We start from the raw sequence: 20341 nt of genomic DNA, 5'->3' as shown, positions 1-20341 counted from the left end.
AGCCATATCTCCAGCACCAGCTGGGTCCAGGGCCTGCGGGGAGGCGGGCGGCACAGGGAGCCTGGGTGCCAGGGCCGTAGGCCTCTGGAAAGGGAGTGAGGAGGAGCAGGTTAGCAGAGCTCTTGCTGCCCTCAGGGAGACATCATTTGGAATGGTCTGGGTTATTTCATGATGCTCGGCCACTTGGCTTAGACCCTGCTGTCACTGGGCCTCCTCGTGTGACCAGGGACAAAGCCTAGGCTCCGCCTGGGTGTCTGGCTCCAGGGCGGAGAGGCAGAAGGCTTGGACCTTCTAGGCAGTCTCGGCTCCGGTCTCAGAAGATGCAGGGCGCTCGTAGCAGGGTCAGAGCAGGGAGCCCGGCTCGACCCAGAGCCCTCCTTCCGGAGGCTTTGGGGACACCTGACTTCACCATCCTCTCTCCTCCGGCGCCTCAAAGCACTTTACTGACATTCAGCTCTGCCTTTCGGGCTCTTTGGCAAGGTAGGCTCTCCCTTTGACCGGGAGAGTATCAGAGCCCCGAGACAGGTGGCCGCTCACCTCAGAGCCCACTGGCACCCAGGGCAGGGCCAGTCCTAGGACCCCGGGAAGCGTCTCTGCCTGCGAGCGTCTCTTCTCTCCCCTCAGACTCAGATCTTCTCCAGCTTTGCTGAGAACAGTGCTCCTGGCCCACAGCCCCTCTTCCCAACTCCACTGGCTGGCTGTCTCCGCTCCCTCAGGTTTTTAGTGGAAGAACACTATGACAGTTCCTAGAGTCTTTGCCTTCTGTGAAGACAGCATGTCCACTTGAGGCTCTGTCTGTAAAGTGCTTTGAAGGTCAAGAGCTCAGGAAGGGTGCGGGGAGTGCCCAGCGCCTCCGGTTCTGCAGCGCACGCTGCTCTGCCCACACGGTTTGTACACGCACTGCCCCCTGCTGCGGTGGCCCTGACTACAGACAGCAGCGTAGAAATCAGTCCTTCTGGCCCCTCTGCCCATTTGACTTAGGTATTAAAGAAATGCCACCCCCTACCGTTGCCAAAACAAGAGTTGATTGCCCTTTTTTCTTTCTTTCTTAAAATGCCCTGTAACTCGAAAAGGCTGAACGTTAACATTTCCAACATGGCAGGTGAGTGGCTCTGAGAGTGTCAGATGTGCTTTGGCTAAGCTTACAGATGGTTAGCCGGGATTAACCAGGCAGCATGACTAGGCAGTGCCTCCTGGAGCACACGCAGAGAAGGCCACTGCTCTTGGGAGCGGCAGCTGCCCTGCACTGTCGGCCCCGGAGGAACGGACACCCCCCACCCCTGAGCCTGGTTGTCTTCTCACAGCTGCGTCTCCAGAAGGCATCTGGGTGTGTGCATCTTTGCCTTCCCCTTCTCTCTTTTCTAAGCTACAAAGAGTGCTTGCCTCTGTTCCTTTGTGACGGGAGCAACAAGCCCGTAGTCCACGTGACTCTTGGACCTTTCTGCCATGCTCTCTGATTCCCTAGAGGCTTTGCTGGTACCTCTGAAGAAGGAAGTGCGAGGCAGAAACAGTCTCTCTGGTATTCAAATGGGAGACTAGTGCTTGAGAAACGGTGGCCACTGAAAGAGGTTACAGTGCCCATCCGAGTCAGATTTGAAATTGGAAAAAAAATATCACCTCCTTTCCCAATCTACCCCTGACTCGACCACCAACCTCTAACCAAGGCCTTGTTCCAAAGTCAAGGGTGAATAAATTAAGAACCTTGTCCCGTCCCCTCCCCTGGGACTCTTTCCCACCACACAGATCTGAGATGTAGAGCGCTGGAAAGTGACATGGAATAGCTCACCTTCCGGCAGGATCCTGGAGACCACAGTACTGGTCCTGTCCATTTGCTGGTGTAGACGTGTTACCTCTTGGTGTGGTGGTTTGCCTCGGGGACCTTGTGGCTTTCCATACATTGATGGGAAAGCTGTGAGAACGGGTAAGGTGGTCAGGGTGGTCCCCTAGCCCCTGTAGGTCCCATTACCTTTCTTGTTGCCAAACTGATGGACCATTTCTTGCCATATGACTGTCCATAAAATATCAAACTCTGACTAGGTGGACAGGACGTTGACCCTGGTTTTAACAGATGTCAGTGGCCCTCTGCTTTCCCTCCAGAAGTTCTCTGGTCTGCCCGAAGTACAGACTATCTTGGGCTTCCTCCTGTTGCTTTTTCCTGGGGCCAGAGTTTAGAATCCTCAAATTGCCCTCCTGCGTATTCAGCAGATTTTTAACCTTAAGTGCATGCTGCTAGATGTCACTGTTTAGCACTTTGAGTACCCGATGTGCTTGATCCAGAAGTGATGGAGAGATCTCTGAGCCAATAAACCCTTCCTTTTTTCAGAACTTCCCTCCTTTTTCACAGGCAGAGGAGTCAACTTTCTCTCCCCAATGAATGGACAGTAGAAGAGAAGGCTTAATGTTGGTGGAAAGGAACACGGGCATGCCTGAACCCCCTTTAATTTTCTTCAAGGTCCTCTAAAGCAGGAGTCGGCAAACTTTCTTTAGAGTACACGTTCCAGTCTTGGCAGGCCGTGTGGTTTCTCATGCAGCTACTTAACTCTGCCATTATATCACGAAAGCAGTAATAGATAACACAGGAACGAGTGAGCGTGGCCATGTTCCAAAAAGCTTCATTTATAACAACAGGCAGTGGGTGGGTTTGGTCTGCAGATTCCAGTTTGGCCACCCCTCCTCTAGACTAACCGAGAGATCGCAGAACCAGAGGGGTTCTAAGACCTGGTCTAAGAGTTGCCCTCATTTTGGAAAAAGCAGTGAGGTTTGTGGAGGTGAAATATTTGCTCAAGGTGACACTAGCTATTAGAACCCAGATGGAGAAAATGAAATAGGAAAAGAGGGCAGAGAGCTTACCAGAGAAAGAGCTAGTTGGTTGGCATCCATCACCTGACTTTTTTTTTTTTTTTACATGAAATCTCACACATTTATCTGAGATATGTTTGTAAAATAGACAAAACAGTATGATGAGTCCCTGTGTACCTGGCTTAAACAATGAACAAGCTCATGGCTGATCTTCCTGTCCACTTTGTACCCTTTGGCAGCAAATCCATGAAATCCATAGCATTTCAACCTTAGCTTAAGTGACTGTCAGAGCAGAGTGCTATTCTGCGGGTTTCCCAAAACACAGGATGGGCCCAGGCCCTACTTTCCAGAAGGTCTAAGCTGTTGCCTCCTTCAGCTTTCAGATACCATAGTTTTCAAAATTTGGCCTCAGCTGCTGCCGCCACTCCCTGACTTACTAAGCTTTTGGATTCTTTTGAGGGAATTTGGGCTGCTAACAGTCCTTGAAAACTACTACTGAAGCTGGGTGGATGCCTTAGCTTTTGGCAAATTAAAGTGCCACTTGGCCACATTCAAAGCTCTGGTAGCATCATTTTCTGCTCCAAGGGTCTTGCCATTCCTAGATGGATCATAACAACCGGCAGTGGGTGGGGGTAGAGGGGTTTGACACAGATGGTGATGTCCCTTTGTGAGGTCAACCATCGGCACCAGGGCCACCTTCCCTTTTTCCCGCTTTTATGGTTAAACACTGAGATGGGGAGGGAGGAACAAGAGTTACAGCTGCCCCATTCTGCCCTGGATCTGCTTCCGAGAGCCCTGTCTCCCATTGTCTCAGACCTTAGAGGGCAGAGGCGTCTCTGTCAGAGCACTCTGCAAATCCCTCTTCCAAACATCCCCATTTTATCTTTTTATAAAATATTTATTATTTTTTTATTTTACTTTACAATACTGTATTCGTTTTGCCATACATTGACATGAATCCGCCACGGGTGTACGTGAGTTCCCAATCCTGAATCCCTCTCCCACCTCCCTCCCCATATCATCTCTCTGGGTGATCCCAGTGCACCAGCCCCAAGCATCCTGTATCTTGTATCGAACCTAGACTGGCAATTCGTTTCTTACATGATATTATACATGTTTCAATGCCAACATCCCTATTTTATTTTAACCACAGCCATACCAAGTGAGTAGAGCAGGTTCGTCCTCATTTTCCCCAGAGATAAAATGGCCCAAGGTTCACAGCTGGCAAGTGGTAGAGTTGGAACTGAGCCCAGGTGTTAGGACTTAAATCCCATGTTCTTGTCATAGGCCAGCAGTTCTGAGTGTGACCCCAGACCGGCAACCTCAGTATTATCTGGAAACTTGTAAGAAATGCAGGTCTTGGACCCCGCTCCAGAGCTAATGACTAAGAAACTGTGGAGGGTGGCTCCCAGTAACATTTCAACAAGCTCTTCAGGGGATCCTGGAAATCTTATCTAGAATTATAAAGCAAACAAACAACAAACAGCTCCCACCCCCTCCACAGCTTACCTCCAGCTGCGCTGCTCACCTCTTACAAAGGCCTCCTTCCAAGGGACTGGGACCTTGAGGCCCTTGCTGTCACTGCCCGGCCCCAACATGCAGTTTCAGTCTGATTCCCACCTGACCCAAAGCCCTGCCCCTCAGTGCAGGAAGAGGCAGAAGAGGCATGAGCCTGGCTAGAGCCCTGGGGGCGTGGTTTGGAGGCAGAATCCCATCTGGCTTTCACACACGTGCGGAACAGCAGCAGCTTCAGACTTTCACTGCTGCACCAGCTCAGTTCTTGGGCGCAGGGTCTGAATCGGGTATTTTTCACCTTTGACTCCTCTTCTGGAGATTCAGTCTGGTTTGCTAATATTCAAGAGGTTTTCCCTGTCCTGGTTCCAGATTCTTCACTAGTTGTAAGCCATTAAATGAGGTGGATGTGCCCCAGCTTAGCAGTAATCGCTATCTTACAGTCCACCTGCTGGAGTGCAAGCCAACTGGGCACGTAGAAGCCATCTACCAGCCCTGGGTAGGACCCAGAGGGAACTTCTACTTCATTTCTCTGGGTGGACATTGAGCTAAGGCCTGTACTGTTTCCCGAAAAACCCCGCTCTCTCTTCCGGCCTTCAGATGACGAGTTTCTGGGTTTGGATTTCCTAGGGGAGTGATTTCGGCAGGATCCCAGACCGATCCAGTCGACCCACCACCGGTCGACTGGAGTGTGATGTCGGCTCGGTCCCGGGTCCGCCCGTCCGGCAGGGGGCGCGCGGTGCCCGAGTCTCCCGTTCCTGCCCTTCTGCCCGGCCCCTGCCCGGCTCCGGAGTCGCGGGGGCGGGCGGGAGCGAGATGGCGACCGCCAGGAGGCTCATGGCGCTGGCCGCCGGCGTCTCTCCACGCCTGCGGCCATCGGGTCCCCGCTCCATCGGGCGACAGGGAGGCCCGCGCGGCCTCTCGACAGGCTGCTCCCGCCCCGACCGCACCCAGGAGGCCGCCGAGGCCGAGGCGGCCCCCGGCGAGCCTGGGGAAGGCGATGGAAGCATGGTGAACGGTGAGGGCAGTGGCGGGGGCAGCCAGGCTGCGACGCCCTTGACTCCTGGGGATGGCAGAGCTAGGGGCGCGGGCCGGGGTCGGGCCCTCTTCGGTATGGCTGAGACAGCCATTCAGTGGCGGGCCGCAGCCCGACTGCTGTAAAACTCAGTGTGGTTCAGGTCCAGATGGACCCCAAGCGCAGAGGTCTGGGACTGGAGCTCCTGCCCTGGCAACAATAGGTGAGAGGTGCGTACCACGAGGGAGCTGGGGAGAACAGGTAAACGTCCAGTTCCTGCCAGGGCGGTGGTCTAGGGTTAGAGCATCACGGGTAAGCACATCCTTCCCGTTGTAAGAAAAAGAGAGAGCTCAGTATCCATCTGGGACTTTAAGATCTGAAATAGAGACAGAATGATTGGTCACAGTGGATCCCAGCGCTTGCCTCCTGAATAGTGCAGGAGATGAAACTAGTAAGAGCACCCCTGCCGACCAAGGATGGACAGAGAGTATGCTAGCCTCTGCCTCTTTATAGAGCTGGAGTGGGTACCCCTGCACATCTGTATTATAGGTGTGTCTGATGGGCTACTTAAAGTTACGCCCTCCTGTGAGGTGGAAGCCCTTTGAGTCTGCTTACATACTCTTTCTTGGCTACTTGATTCTCAGTAGTTTTAAGAGTGATCCTTCAGAAGGAGATAGGGCCAGGCAGAATCTTCCCTCTTGGCCAGTTGACAGGGGAGTCTTCTCCAGGGAAACAGTTTGAACCCAGGCCACAGAGTTACAGCAGAGCTTGTGGAGGAGCGTTTTCAGGACACAGAGACTTGCCCAACACCACGGCCATTCTCAAGTGTCCTGTGGGGATCAGTGTGCAGGGCTGTGAAGACGTTCCCCACGTGACTTATGATTGATGCACACAGGTGCATATATATACACACACACACGCACACACACACAGGCTCTATAAAAAATATTTTTTGGAGCTGAATTATAAGCCAGAGACTGTGGGTGGAGAATGAAAAAGCTTTCCATCTCCTCTGACTCTGCATCTCCTGAAGGTCCACTCTGGTGCTTTGGGACTCTTCCTTCTGTTTTCAGTCACTCTCAGCAGGATTCTTCATGGTCTCTCTAAGTCCTGTGTTTGGCACAAGCTGCCTCTAGGTGGACATCTCACCCATTTGTGCTCTGGAATTGATCCAGAGTGCAAGTGAGCAGATGTAAGGTATCTCTCATGATGTCTGATGCATCCTGCCTCCACTTGGTTCACTGCAGTGAACTCCTGGGAGGACCAGCTCATGCCTGTGGCTCAGCTCGGAGGTCTCTAATCAGTGTCCCTGCACATAATCCGGATGAAAGGGGAGGCCTTTTGCAGGGTGCTGAGGTGTGATGGAGAACTGCGGCTTGGTGTTCAGACTCTGCAGGCATTCCTCCCTTTTGTGTATCTGTTGTTTTAGGAGGGACCTTGCGTTGTCTTGACCTCCAGTGTGTGTACGTGTGCCTCTGTGTGTGTGTGTGTGTGTGGTTGGTTTGGTTTTGTCTATTTAGTGCTTTCTTTCAGACATCAGATTAGGGGGGTTGCTGTCATCTAGGCTTCTATAGCTGATGTGTAAAGTCAGGAGCTTGGGTGAGGAAGAGGATGCTGGCTGGTTCCCCTCTGGTGTCTGGGGCATTGACCCTTCTCTTTCACAAGGAGATGCTTGTCCAGCGGGTCTAGGTCCACTGTCCCCTGTAAACCCTGAAGCCATCTGCCCCTCCTTTTTAAGATGCTCCTGGGTGGTTTGGGTCGCGAGCCAACATCCTCAGTATCCAGCCCAGGGTTGCCCTGAAACATACCCCACAGAGTTTTTAAAGCAACACAACTATAATGCTTTTGTCCTTATTTTCTTAGCTTCTAGGGACCTATTAAAAGAGTTTCCACAGCCCAAAAATCTTCTCAACAGTGTGATTGGAAGAGCCCTTGGCATCTCACACGCAAAAGACAAATTGGTCTACGTGCATACAAATGGACCGAAGAAAAAGGTATGGTGGCAGGGAAACACGTTGGTCTGAGCCTCCGGAAGGAAACCAGCTGCCCTTTGCTCCCCCGGATTTCTCGTCAGGGAGGCCACAGTGGAGGTTGTTTGAATTGCGAATGGTCAGCAGAGAATCTCAGAACAAAGCTAGGTCTGGAGCAGAGTCTGGTTTAGGGAAAGGAAACATGGGCAAGTGAAGCGAGATGCTCTCTCATCTTGTGTGAGACAGGCCACTGTAGTGGGCCCTGGTATTGGTCCTTCCTCAACTTCTTGGAACTGTAGAGGGTTAGGGTTGATGATGATTCCTGCTCCCAGAGTCTTGTAGGTCGTGGGACCAGGAAGCACGCAGGCAAACCATTCTGAATGAAGATTTTTAAGAATAAGGGTGGGTCCCACCTTGCCCTCTGGCTGGAACATGGCACTTTGAAGAAGCAAAGCAACTTGAGGTGGGACAGTGGCTTGGTGGGGGCGGGGGGAGGACTGGAGCCTTCCAAGGAGCTAATGATGGGGTCGGGGTTCTGTCTTGCACCCAGCCCTGCTGCCATGAGGCCTGCAGCTTTCCTGTGGATTCTCCGTGTGATTTGTAATACCTTTGTAGTCCAGAGGCAAGGGTTCTGATTCTCTCTTCTTTTTCTCAGAAAGTCACCCTCCACATAAAGTGGCCCAAGAGCGTGGAGGTAGAAGGCTATGGCAGCAAGAAGATTGACGCTGAGAGGCAGGCTGCAGCCGCGGCCTGCCAGCTGTTCAAGGTGACCCTCCCCTCATGAAAACCACACAGACCTCCCTCCTGGGAACTTTTTGCAGTAATGGTCTTCCTGGGCCCAGATGCTCCTAGGTTTAGGATGGCAGAGTGTTCAACCACTCAACCTATCCTAAGCCCTTTTCATCATGTGGTTCCTTTTTGCTTCAGCCATTGAGGGAACACATGGATATTATTTTCTTGCCGCCGTAGTTACTCACTTTCTGTGGTTTCAGAAACCACAGCGAAGAACCTCTTTGTGGGGAGCACTCCCTCTGTACAAATAGACTTCTATCTTGGCTTCTGTTCTCTCCCTGTTATTTCATGTAGGTTTTTCCTTGTGGCCCCATAGTCCCCTTGCTTACAAGGAAAGAATAATAGTCATCTCTATCACTTGGCACTGATCGGACATGGGTTGCTTTGAGTTTGTGGTCAGGCAGCAGTTACCAGATGTTCACTGTTGCTCCCAATCTTTCTTTCCCTTGCTAACTGACTCCTTCCATGGCTGTGCCATCCTTGGATCTTCCTCACATTCCCTGGTCTTTGCTCTGCCAGGGACAAAGCTGTATTCCTTCAGCTTCTCTCCCGCTCAGTCTGCAGACTTCATTGTCCTGCTTCCTTCCTGGATCTGAGGAGGAAAGTCCCTCTTCCTATCCCGAGTCTCCATACAACCCTTCTCTTTTCCCTTTCCCCTCTCTGTGTCTTCTCCATCCCATCTCTCACCCTTTTATTTAATTTTCCAATCCTTCCTCATCTGATTCTTTTCTGTAGGCATCAAAACTTCTCCAGTGTTGGGTAATCCCCTCGCGGTCCAGTGGTTAGGACACCGTGCTTTCACTGCCGAGGGCATGGGTTCGATCCCTGGTTGGGGAACTGGGATCCTGCAAGCAGTAGAGAGGCTTACCCAAAAAAAAAGATGTCTTCAGTGTTCCGATCGCTCCCCCGGCCCTGCTTCCCCGCACACAGCTCTCCGTGCTTGCTGTCTGCTTGCCTCGAGCGCCGCAGCCCTTGCTGCGGTCCCAGTTCCCTTCACATCCCTGTGGTTTTGATGGGGATTGTCGGCTGACTGGGGCAGCTTTGCCAGCGCCCAGCCTCTCCCCAGGCCTCACTCTGCTTGAATGTCTGTGGCTTCGGCCCCGTGGGGCGTCTTTCTCAGCCAATGGGTGTGCCTGCTCTCCTTTTCTCTGGCTCATTCCAAGTTGCTCTTCGTCTCCCACTCTCTGTAAATGTCTCCTTTTCTGTACTCCTTCCCCCAGTGGATCCTGTGTCTCTCAGAAGTTCAACCATCCTTTCTTTGTTCAATGTCTTGGAAGTTGCTATCCCTCATTGAGTGCCTCTACCTCAGGGATTCTCAATTAGAGGGGATTCTTCCCCCTAGGGGACACTTCATAAGGTCTAGAGACATGTTTGGCAGCCACAAAAAGAGGAATGCTGCTGGTATAAGGCCAGGGATACTTCTAAATGTCCTGTAATGCACAGGACAGCCCGCTCCGATAAAGAATTACCTAGCCCCAAATGTCACTGGGCTTCCCTGGTAGCTCAGACGATAAAGAATCCGCCCACAATGTGGGAGACCTGGGTTCAATCCCTGGGTTGGGAAGAACCCCTGAAGGGGGGCCTGGCAACCCACTCCAGTATTCTTGCCTGGAGAATCCCCATGGACAGAGGAGCCTTGTGGGCTTCACTCCATGGGGTCGCAGAGTCAGATACGACTGCGCGATTAAGCACAATGTCACCAGTGCCGAGGATAAGAGGTGCTTTTCTACCTGGATGTAAAAGGCACTTTAAACCGAGACCATGCGCAGCAAGTTGTGCTCACGTTCCTCCCCAGCCTGTTCTGTCTCCTCTGTCTGTGCTTGTAGTCTTGTTTGTTTGTATGTTTAATTGTGGGTAAAAAGTTTGCTCTCTTAACCGCTTTTAAGTGTATGCTTCAGTAATAGTAAGCACAGCCACATTGTTGACCAACCAATCTCTAGAACTTCATCCGCTTGCAAAACTGAATCTCTGCACCCAAGAAACAACTGTTCATCCTAGTCCCTTCCCCAGCCCCTGGCAGCCACGGCAACAGCTTATGGGAAAACCTGAACAAACTTTTTGGCCAACTCAGTTCTTTCTGTTTCTGTGAATTTGACTACTCATCATATAAGTGAAACTTGTAACTGCCTTATTTCACTTAATGTCCTCAAGTTTCATCCATGATGTAGCAAGGGTCAGAATTTCTGTGTTTTTAAAGGCTGCTGTATTCTATTCTGTGTATATATTCATTTTGTGTATCCGTTCATCCATTGATGGACTCTGGGGTCCACCTTTTGGCCAGTGTGAATAATGCCGCAGTGAACTTGGGTGTACAGATAACCCTTCAAGACCCTGCTCTCAATCCCCAGAATTGGAATTGCTAGATGATATGGTAATTCTTAATTCTTTGAGGAACTGCCATTGTGTTTCCATAGTGACGGCCCTACTGTGCCTTCCCCCAGCAGGGCACTAGTGTTCCAGTGTCTCCACGTCCTCCCCACACTTCTAGGTGTCTCCGGTAGGAGTCTTGACTGATGGTGTTGGAATGGGTGTTGGAATGACATGCCGAGTTCGCCTTTAGGAATAGTCCCCAGCAGCCGCGGCAGGGTCAGGCAAGCCCAGAGACGGGGACCTGGAACAGGCGTGGATGCCGGTAGCAGCAGGCAGGAGCTTTTCTGTGGGGTTAAAGAGCTGCAGAGGTCAGTGGAGGGTCCGATGGCGGAGGCAGCAGGAAGAGCGGGTGGTGGGGAAGCGGGAGTGGGCGTAAAGGGCCCCTGGGAGGGAGGCAGGCCGTGCAGGGAGCAGGCTGGGAGTGAGTGGGAGGCAGGGAGGAAGAGCTTGCTGTCGCCCTGGGGAAGGCCAAGGGAGAGGGTGTTGCGTGTGTTTTCCGTATGATCAGACGGTCCGTGTAAACACTGAGGCAGAAGCATGCAAGCTGAGCCTGGGGCCAGGCACCCGTACTGAGCGGTTACGGCTTTGCTGCATGTGGGTGTGTGTGGCGTGCCCTTTTCCCGTCCTCTGTCCCAGCATCTTACTGCCCTAGGACCTTCGTGTTCCTCTGTAGAGACCTGACAGTTTGGCCAAGGGCCCAAAGAGTCTGTCCACACTTGGATTGGAGTTATGTCACATGGCTTAATTCAGGAGGCTTTGCTCTCCTTGGGCAAAAAGGTTTCATCACAGAAACTCCCTTTGTGTCCTTTTACCAAGTTCTATATCTTTTAAAAAACATATATACAAGGTCACTGTTGCTGTTGTGAATAGGCTTTACCTGATACCATTTTAAATTACAGCTGGTTCTTTCAGAACCCTGAGGGGAGAGTTTTCAGAAGGGCGGTCACTCCTCAACTTGCCGGGAGTCAGGTGGGGCTGAAGCTGCCCGGGAGCGGCGCCTGGATTCCAGCGCCCACCGTCCACTGTCACGTGTTGAAGCCTCTTGACTCATCTGCGGCTTACCTCTCTTGTCTTTGCCCCTCGCAGCTTAAGCTTTTGAACCTCGTGCCCTCTTCACATGCCACTCCTGTTTGTTCTGGCCCCTTGCTTACTGTTTGCTCCTCAGACTCTGGTTTTCTGCGCTTCTCTTCTGCCTCTTAGGTTCAGAGCTGCTTGAAGGCAGGAACCGGGTGTCCCTCGCTTGGTGCCCAGAGTGCCAGGCGTGTTGCTCTGTCCATGTTAGAGACTTGGCAAATGTCTTGTTTGATTTTCTCTAGAAGAGAATGTTTTAAAATAATGTTTTTCTATAATGGCTTTAAAAACATTTGGTGTTAGTTCTAGAATAGGTTCCCAGTGTAGGATTCTTGTTTCAGAGGTATATCTGTTTTACAGTATAGACGGCATATTTCCTAATCACCCCACTCAACTGAAGCTTTCTAGATCACTTTGTGAATGCATCTGCTTCATGTTGCGCTGTGGGGTTTTTAATGGGGATTTTTCTTTAGTTTCTTGGTCTTTTGTCTAACAGCTGTAAGAATTTACCTCGTCATTTTCATCTGTTGATGCTAGACAGGTTAAGTGCTCTCTCTCTGCCCAGTTCTGGGCCAGGCCTGAGGTGAGCAGATAGGTGAAAAAGCATGGCTTCCACACACGAGGGGCCTACAGGGTAACTGGGCAGGCTCTGAACAGCCTGCGGTGTGAGGGTGCTAAGGGCCCTCACAGCGCCCCCCTTTTTCCCCTAGGGCTGGGGTCTGCTGGGTCCCCGGAACGAGCTGTTTGATGCAGCCAAATACCGCGTGCTAGCCGATCGCTTTGGCTCTCCGGCTGACAGCTGGTGGCGCCCAGAACCCACCATGCCACCCACTTCCTGGAGGCAGCTGAATCCTGAGAGCATCCGGCCAGGGGGACCTGGGGGCCTTTCCCGCTCCTTGGGTCGGGAAGAAGAGGAGGATGAGGAGGAAGAGCTAGAAGAAGGGACCATCGATGTCACTGAATTTCTGTCTATGACCCAGCAGGACTCCCACGCCCCACTCAGGGATTCCAGGTACAGCCAGGGGCAGGGGAGGCTGGGGAAACGGGCTGCGCCTTGACGTGGGGTGGGGACATATTCCCTGGAGCCTTCTCGAAGATGGGAGACCCTTGCCCTGCGTCTCAGTCAGCATCTCTCATTCTCAGTACGTCTGCCTGTTTGGGGACAGCCAGCTGTGGCCGTGAGCTCTGGCAAGACAGCAGCATGGGCCTTCCCTCCAGCTCACACTTGAGCCCTTCAGAGCCCTGGCAACTGCTCTGCCTGCCCCCTGCTCTCGCTCTCTTGTGTGTCTGGGGGAACTGAGGGCACGCCCTGTGTGCTGTGTGTCTGTGAGAGGACCACAGGCCAAGTGGAGATGCCCCCACCTCCTGGCTGCCCACTGCAGTGATGCCGCGTCTGAGCCCCTGGGTTTCAGAGCAGGTGAAACTGGCTTGGGAAGAGAGCGCTTTTTCACCTACACTTTTGGTCCTCTCAGGGGGGGTTCCTTTGAAATGACAGATGACGACAGTGCTGTTAGGGCTCTGACCCAGTTTCCACTTCCCAAGAACCTTCTGGCCAAGGTGATTCAGATAGCGACATCCTCCTCCACAGCCAAGGTGAGCTGGGTCTCCTGAAGGTGTGTGTGAGTGGGGAGCTGGCTTGCTCAAGTCTGGGTTTCCCCAAGATCAGGTGGGAGGGAGACTTAGGTCTGTGGGAGGCCTTAGATGCCCGTTCCCTTAGCCCAGCCGGCGCCAGCTGAGGGAGCTTGGGGTCCTCGGAGGGTGAAGCACCAAGGGCAGGACGGAAGTCAGGACACTGGAGCCTGGGAGGGGGCTGCGGACTGTAGGAGTGGAGACCCCGGGTCTGTTCACGGGGTGCGGGCACTGATGGAGGCTTGGGGAGCGGGTGGCTGACTTGCTGAGGTTTTCCTCTTCACTGCTGGGCTGAAGGGCTTTGGTTACTCAGAGCTTCGCTCTAGGCGCAAGGCCTTTTTGTTCCCCCAGGATGTGCTTGGCTCTTAGCTTGTGTTGGCAGCTTCCACCCACAGCTGCCATCGCACCTGTGTGCCTTGACAGTGCTGAGAGGGCAGTGGGCTAGGAGGGCAGGCAGTGGCATTGCCCAGATGCCGTCTCCTCCTGTGAAACCATGCCAAGATCCTGGAACTGCAGCCCCATGGGGCTCTCTTCTGCCTGTTCATTGGCACTTCTATTGTGGCTGACGTTTGGTACCTGCTCAGATGGGAGTAAAATCCGTATCTGGGTTCCTTGGCATTCAGAGAACACTTAGACGTTCTCGTTCCTTGCCGTCTTGTAACCCCCTCTCGCCCTTTGTGTAGAACCTCATGCAGTTCCACACTGTGGGCACCAAGACCAAGCTGTCCACCCTCACCCTGCTCTGGCCCTGTCCCATGACCTTCGTGGCCAAGGGGCGTCGCAAAGCAGAGGCAGAGAATAAAGCGGCAGCCTTGGCTTGTAAGAAACTGAAGGTGAGTGCGGAAGGGTCCCTGGTGTGATGCATGAGCTCCCTGCTACCCTTGGCAAGTGGTCCACTTTTCCAGGAGATGAAAATCCACCTTTGCCAGGCTTTTGGAGTAGCTAGTATCCCAGCCTTGTGTGTCAGGCTCTGGAGGCGCTATTTCCAGGGCTTCTCCACACTTCCTGCAGCGGGGCTTTGCTGTGAGCTCAGCCTTTTCAGCGCTGTGGGCTGGAACCCGGGTGAAGCCAGGAGGAGACATACTCATCTTTCTGAATGGTGTGGAGCTGGAGAAATGGTGTCTCTCTTAGGGGCCAGGCTTGGTACCTAGAAAGATCTTGGTAACTTGGGCTTTGTGGCCAACACGAACAGTGTGAGTTCACGTGGGATGCAGACTGAGGGGACCAACAATCAGGCGAAGGCAGCGCGGCTTGCAGCCGGCAGGCGTTTTGAAGCAGCTTTGAAGATGAGATGATTCATGGGTGTTGGGGGTGTTGTTGAAACCAGTGGAGGTCTGGTTTGTGGACTAAGAGGAGAGACACCGTGTTTTACTCCAAATGGACAGAAACCTTTGGTACACATTTGGCTCTGAGAACTGAAAATCATATATGACTGATGAGGAGAGGTAGCGAGATTCGGAGAATTGAAGAGGGATGGGGTTGGGTTAAGTGTGAGAGAGAGTGGCTGTGTTGTTACCTGTGGCTCAAGAGGACAGAAGTAGGGCTACTGGGAGGACTTTGAGGAAGTCTGTATTTTAATCTGACAAAACCAGTGACGAGAAGATTACCCGAGCACAGTAGACACCTATCTCAGGAAGGAGCAAGCTTCCTGGGGGCCGCCGTGTTCTGCCAGCACCTGGCTGCCCACAGGCAGACTGCAAACAAATCCTCAGAGTCCTGGGAAAGGACAGGGGCCTCCCCTGAAGCAGGGTGGCCCTGTGGGCACCTCTTTTGTTCCTGGGACTCAGAGGCTAGAGGAAGGTGATTGGTCCCTACAGGGGTAGAGTTCCTTAGAAGAAGTGCAGAATCTGGACATGACGGAGTATGGGGGAAATGGCTGGCTTTCCAATGTGTTGGAATGCTTTGTCTTAACCTCTGGGGAGGTGGTTTTGGGTATACATGGAAATGAAACAAGTTTCCCTTCCAGTGGCTTATTTTACCAAGTTGTGTAAGTAGATACTTACAGGAATTTCCATGTACATTTGTGTGATGAACTGGGTATCACGCAAGAGTAGGAGGTGGTGTGGCAGTTGGACTTGGAAGGCTGGTGGGGGGATCGGGGTGGTGGCTTTGCTGCGCAGAGAAAGCGGAGGAGCTTGCAGGCTGTGTTAGGGGCCTGGCCCAGCTGGCCTAGAGGTCTGTGTCGGGAATTCATGGACGTGAGACCGGGCTGTTGTGGGAGCCCCTGCTGCTCAGGGAGAGATTTCTCAGGGGCACGGACCTGGCCAGCTGGGGGCTGTGATTAATACTCAGACACGTCAGGTCTTACTTTCCTTGAATTACCTTTTTTTGGTGGAGACTTAACATTTTCCTGGTTCCTAATTTCTTCCTCCTGTACCATGTCAGTCCAAACCCAAAAATCTCCTAGAAAAGAGGTTGCTCTGAGGGTGGGGCGGGGGAGGGGAGGTTGCTTTGCAGGACTTCTCTGGAGCTGCCGAGCAGGTCTGGGCCAGTTCTGGGGAGCGGGCCCTAGACTGAGCCGTCCATGTCCCTCTGCAGAGCCTGGGACTGGTGGACCGGAACAACGAGCCGCTCACCCACGCCATGTATAACTTGGCCTCCTTGCGAGAGCTGGGTGAGACCCAGCGCCGGCCGTGTACCATCCAGGTGCCTGAGCCCATCCTCCGCAAGATTGAGACTTTCCTGAACCATGTAAGAGAATCCCCATGTTCCCCCTCACTTGCCCACAGCCTCCACCTGCAGTAGGCGAAAGTGACCCCCTGCTTCCCCACTGGGGTGGAGCCTGGGAGCACCCTGGCCCCGAGCCGTCCAGTCTTGCCCACAAATATCCCGGGGTAGTCAGAGACTGAGTCCTGCTCAGCGGATTGGACCACAGCCTCTGGTCGAGGTGTGAATCGTGGAGGGACTGGCTGTGGGTAAAGGAGGAGGTATTCCTCCCTCTTCATCATCTCATCTGCCTCTCCTGTCCCCCAGTACCCCGTGGAGAGTTCGTGGCTCTCCTCAGAGCTCCGGCTGCAGGGTGAGGACATCCTGCCCTTGGGCAAGGACTCGGGGCCCCTGAGTGACCCCATCACAGGCAAGCCCTACGTGCCGCTGTCAGAAGCAGAGGAGCTGCGTCTGAGCCAGAGTCTGCTGGAGCTGTGGCGGCGGCGAGGGCCGGTCTGGCAGGAGGCACCCCAGCTCCCCGTGGACCCTCATCGGGACACCATCCTCAATGCCATCGAGCAGCACCCAGTGGTGGTCATTGCTGGGGACACGGGCTGTGGGAAGACCACGCGCATCCCCCAGCTGCTGCTGGAGCGCTACGTGACCGAGGGCCGCGGTGCGCGCTGCAATGTGATCATCACCCAGCCACGCCGCATCTCGGCTGTGTCTGTGGCGCAGCGGGTCAGCCACGAACTGGGCCCTTCCCTGCGCCGGAACGTAGGCTTCCAGGTGCGGTTGGAAAGCAAGCCTCCGGCCCGAGGAGGGGCCCTGCTGTTCTGCACGGTGGGCATCCTGCTGCGGAAGCTGCAGAGCAACCCCAGCCTGGAGGGCGTGAGCCACGTGGTCGTGGACGAGGTGCACGAGCGAGACGTGAACACGGACTTCCTGCTGATCCTGCTCAAGGGCCTGCAGCGGCTCAACCCGGCTCTGCGCCTGGTACTCATGAGTGCCACCGGCGACAACGAGCGTTTCTCCCGCTACTTTGGTGGCTGCCCTGTCATCAAGGTCCCCGGCTTCATGTACCCCGTCAAGGAGCACTACCTGGAGGACATCCTGGCCAAGCTGGGCAAGCACCAGTACCCGCACCGGCACCGGCACCACGAGGTGAGGGGTACGCCCGCCCCATTCCGCCACGGCTCCTGGCCTGTCCTCCCGGACTCCCCTCCTTCCCTGCTAGAAATGGCAAGGATCGGGCCTGCCTGACGAGGGTGTGGTGAGGGTTGGAGGTGAGGTGTCATGTGCCTTGGCCTCACCGAGTCGCGGTGGCCGTGTCCCGTGCACGACCCCTGGCCCCGGGACTGTGACTGGCCTCTCTTCCCACCGCAGTCTGAGGATGAATGCGCTCTCGATTTGGACCTCGTGACTGATCTGGTTCTGCACATCGACGCCCGCGGGGAACCAGGTGGGTGCTTTCTTCCGTCCCCCAGGCCCACCCTGCCCTCCATCTGCCAGGAGCCACTGGCTCATGCCTGCAGGGCCCCTTTACAGGTGGGATCCTCTGCTTCCTGCCGGGCTGGCAGGAGATCAAAGGAGTCCAGCAACGCCTCCAGGAGGCCCTGGGCATGCACGAGAGCAAGTACCTCATCCTGCCAGGTAAGAGCATGTCGGCGAGGACAGTGGCCCCTACACCAGGCCTGCCCTCTGTCCCAGGGGCTGACTCGCCTCGGTGGGCTCAGGGTCTTAGGTTTGTCACCAGGCCACACTACTTTTTACCGGGTTGGTGACCTCTACTGGGCATATTACTAATCTGGACTTCAGTTTCATCAAAATAGGGTCAAAATTCTTCCCCACCCGTTTACGGGGAGGATTTGACGGAGGTGGTACGTGCCCATGACCAGTGTGTTCTCGCTGCCACCAGTGCACTCCAACATCCCGATGATGGACCAGAAGGCCATATTCCAGCAGCCTCCCATTGGGGTACGCAAGATTGTCTTGGCCACCAACATCGCCGAGACGTCCATCACGATCAATGACATCGTGCATGTGGTGGACAGCGGTCTGCACAAGGAGGAGCGCTACGACCTGAAGACCAAGGTGGTAGCCCTCTCGCGGCCTGGCGCCAGCCCAGGTCTACCCCGGGCCTGTGTGTCTGGAAAGGGCCGCGCTCGTGGGGTCTCAGTGTCCTTGCGGGAGGGCCATCGAGGGGTCGAGTGGAATGAAGGCCAGGCCTGGGGGAGCTTAGAGGAAGGGCTCTGGCATGCGTGTGGCTGCTCACAGGCCCCCTTCCCCAGGTTTCCTGCCTGGAGACCGTGTGGGTGTCCCGAGCCAATGTGATCCAGCGCCGGGGCCGGGCGGGCCGCTGCCAGTCTGGCTTTGCCTACCACCTCTTCCCGCGGAGCCGGCTAGAGAAGATGGCCCCTTTCCAAGTACCGGAGATCCTGCGCACACCCCTGGAGAACCTGGTTTTGCAGGCCAAGATCCACATGCCAGAGAAGACGGTGCGGCAGGGGTGGGCGGGGGGGCCTGGGAGCGCACAGACGGGGTGCATGCTGACAGAGGCTCTGCCTCGTTCACGCTGTAGGCAGTGGAGTTCCTCTCCAAGGCCGTAGACAGTCCAAACATCAAGGCGGTGGACGAGGCCGTGATCCTGCTCCAGGAGATTGGTGAGTGGGGCACGGCTGGGCCAGGCTGCCGAGTGGCTCTCAAGGGCGGGACTGACCGCTGAGCTTGCAGGGGTTCTGGACCAGCGGGAGTACCTGACCACCCTGGGGCAGCGCCTGGCCCACATCTCCACTGACCCACGGCTGGCCAAGGCCATCGTGCTGGCTGCCATCTTCCGTTGCCTGCACCCGCTGTTAGTGGTCGTTTCGTGCCTCACCCGGGACCCCTTCAGCAGCAGCCTGCAGAACCGGGCGGAGGTGGACAAGGTCAGACGTCGTGCCTGCACGTGGCCCTCCTCTTCCCCTTCCAGCCCTCCGCTGCCTTCTGTCCCGAGGTGGCCTCCTGTGGCCCCTGCCCTGTGACCCCGGCACCCTCCCCCCTCCCAGGTGAAAGCACTGTTGAGCCACGACAGTGGCAGTGACCACCTGGCCTTCGTGCGGGCGGTGTCCGGCTGGGAGGAGGTGCTGCGCTGGCAGGATCGCAGCTCCCGTGAGAACTACCTGGAGGAGAACCTGCTCTACGCACCCAGCCTGCGTTTCATCCACGGTCAGCGGGCCCCACGCTGCCCTGAGCGCCCTGCCCCTCCCACTTGCACTGGGCCAGTGTGGTGAGCGGTAGGTAGGCTCACCCCGACTTTGCCTCCCCAGGACTCATCAAGCAGTTCTCAGAGAACATTTACGAGGCTTTCCTGGTTGGGAAGCCCTCGGACTGCACCCTGGCCTCTGCCCAGTGCAACGAGTACAGTGAGGAGGAGGAGCTGGTGAAGGGGGTGCTGATGGCGGGTCTCTACCCCAACCTCATCCAGGTGCTGCCTCGGGGTGGGGGCACCAGGCCACGGTTTCTTCCTATCTTGGCTCCTTGCTCAGCCCACCCACCTTTTCCCTTCATCCCTTCAGGTGAGGCAGGGCAAGGTGACCCGGCAGGGCAAGTTCAAGCCCAACAGTGTCACGTACAGGACCAAATCCGGCAACATCTTGCTGCACAAGTCGACCATTAACAGGTGGGGACTGTCAGGTAGAGCAGGGCAGCGGGGGTGGCTCAGGAGGGGGCCTCACCCAGCCCTTTGTTCCCAGGGAGGCCACCCGGCTGCGGAGCCGATGGCTGACGTACTTCATGGCTGTCAAGTCCAATGGCAGCGTCTTCGTCCGGGACTCCTCCCAGGTGCACCCGCTAGCTGTGCTGCTGCTGACCGACGGGGACGTCCACATCCGTGGTGGGTACCTGCACCCCTCTCTGCGCCTCTGGCTGCCCTGCTTCCCTGGGCCTGGCCTCACCCGGGCTCCTTGCACCTTTTCCTTCCTCTAGATGATGGGCGCCGGGCCACCATTTCCCTGAGCGACAGTGACCTGCTGCGGCTGGAGGGTGACTCGCGCACCGTGCGGCTGCTACGGGAGCTGCGCCGGGCCCTGGGCCGCATGGTGGAGCGGAGCCTGCGCAGCGAGCTGGCGGCACTGCCAGCCTGCGTGCAGGAGGAGCACGGGCAGCTGCTCGCCCTGCTGGCGGAGCTGCTACGCGGGCCCTGCGGCAGCTTTGATGTGCGCAAGACCGCTGATGACTGAGCCCCGTCTCTGCTGGGGCCATGTACAGAATGAAAATGTTTATTTAAAATAAAGTTCTATTTATCCCTTGTGAGCATCGCTATCCGCGAGGCTCCTCTCTCACGGAGGACCTCAGCGCCCTGGGCTGGGGGCCACGCTCCCCAAACCACGAGAAGCAATGAAGGCTCAGAAGGGAGGGACCCAAGGTCTTAGAAGAAGGGGCTTAAAACCCACACCTCAGGAGCTTGGACCAGCCTGGTCTGCACTGTCTTTGCGGGTATGGCAGGGCCCACCGTGTGCATCCGCATTCAGTCTGGCTGCCACCTCTCAGCGCAGGC

The 20341-nt window shown here is 55.2% G+C and overlaps 1 protein-coding gene across 3 annotated transcripts in view; it reads left to right on the top strand.

Moving 5' to 3' along the window:
• Window positions 1-20068, top strand: part of DHX30 (DExH-box helicase 30) — a 28937-nt gene extending 8869 nt beyond the window's left edge. For 2 of the 3 annotated variants that reach the window (XM_068981691.1, XM_068981693.1), the window contains 18 exons: window positions 7190-7320; window positions 7952-8062; window positions 12240-12541; window positions 13002-13122; window positions 13842-13991; window positions 15697-15849; window positions 16132-16968; window positions 17191-17266; window positions 17353-17457; window positions 17723-17898; window positions 18096-18302; window positions 18386-18467; window positions 18538-18731; window positions 18852-19011; window positions 19113-19270; window positions 19362-19465; window positions 19539-19678; window positions 19771-20068. In XM_068981691.1, coding sequence (XP_068837792.1) covers window positions 7190-7320; window positions 7952-8062; window positions 12240-12541; window positions 13002-13122; window positions 13842-13991; window positions 15697-15849; window positions 16132-16968; window positions 17191-17266; window positions 17353-17457; window positions 17723-17898; window positions 18096-18302; window positions 18386-18467; window positions 18538-18731; window positions 18852-19011; window positions 19113-19270; window positions 19362-19465; window positions 19539-19678; window positions 19771-20024 — 3461 coding nt within the window. In that variant the 3' untranslated portion in view covers window positions 20025-20068. Of the gene's footprint in view, window positions 1-5127; window positions 5330-7189; window positions 7321-7951; window positions 8063-12239; window positions 12542-13001; window positions 13123-13841; window positions 13992-15696; window positions 15850-16131; window positions 16969-17190; window positions 17267-17352; window positions 17458-17722; window positions 17899-18095; window positions 18303-18385; window positions 18468-18537; window positions 18732-18851; window positions 19012-19112; window positions 19271-19361; window positions 19466-19538; window positions 19679-19770 lie in introns of those variants that run through there. The other variant, XM_068981690.1, reaches the window with a different exon arrangement.
• The last annotated feature ends 273 nt before the right edge of the window (window positions 20069-20341 follow it).

The sequence above is a fragment of the Capricornis sumatraensis genome, chromosome 10 (assembly GCF_032405125.1).
Source record: "Capricornis sumatraensis isolate serow.1 chromosome 10, serow.2, whole genome shotgun sequence".
Lineage (NCBI taxonomy): Eukaryota > Metazoa > Chordata > Mammalia > Artiodactyla > Bovidae > Capricornis > Capricornis sumatraensis.
This window is presented reverse-complemented; position numbering and strand designations above follow the sequence as displayed.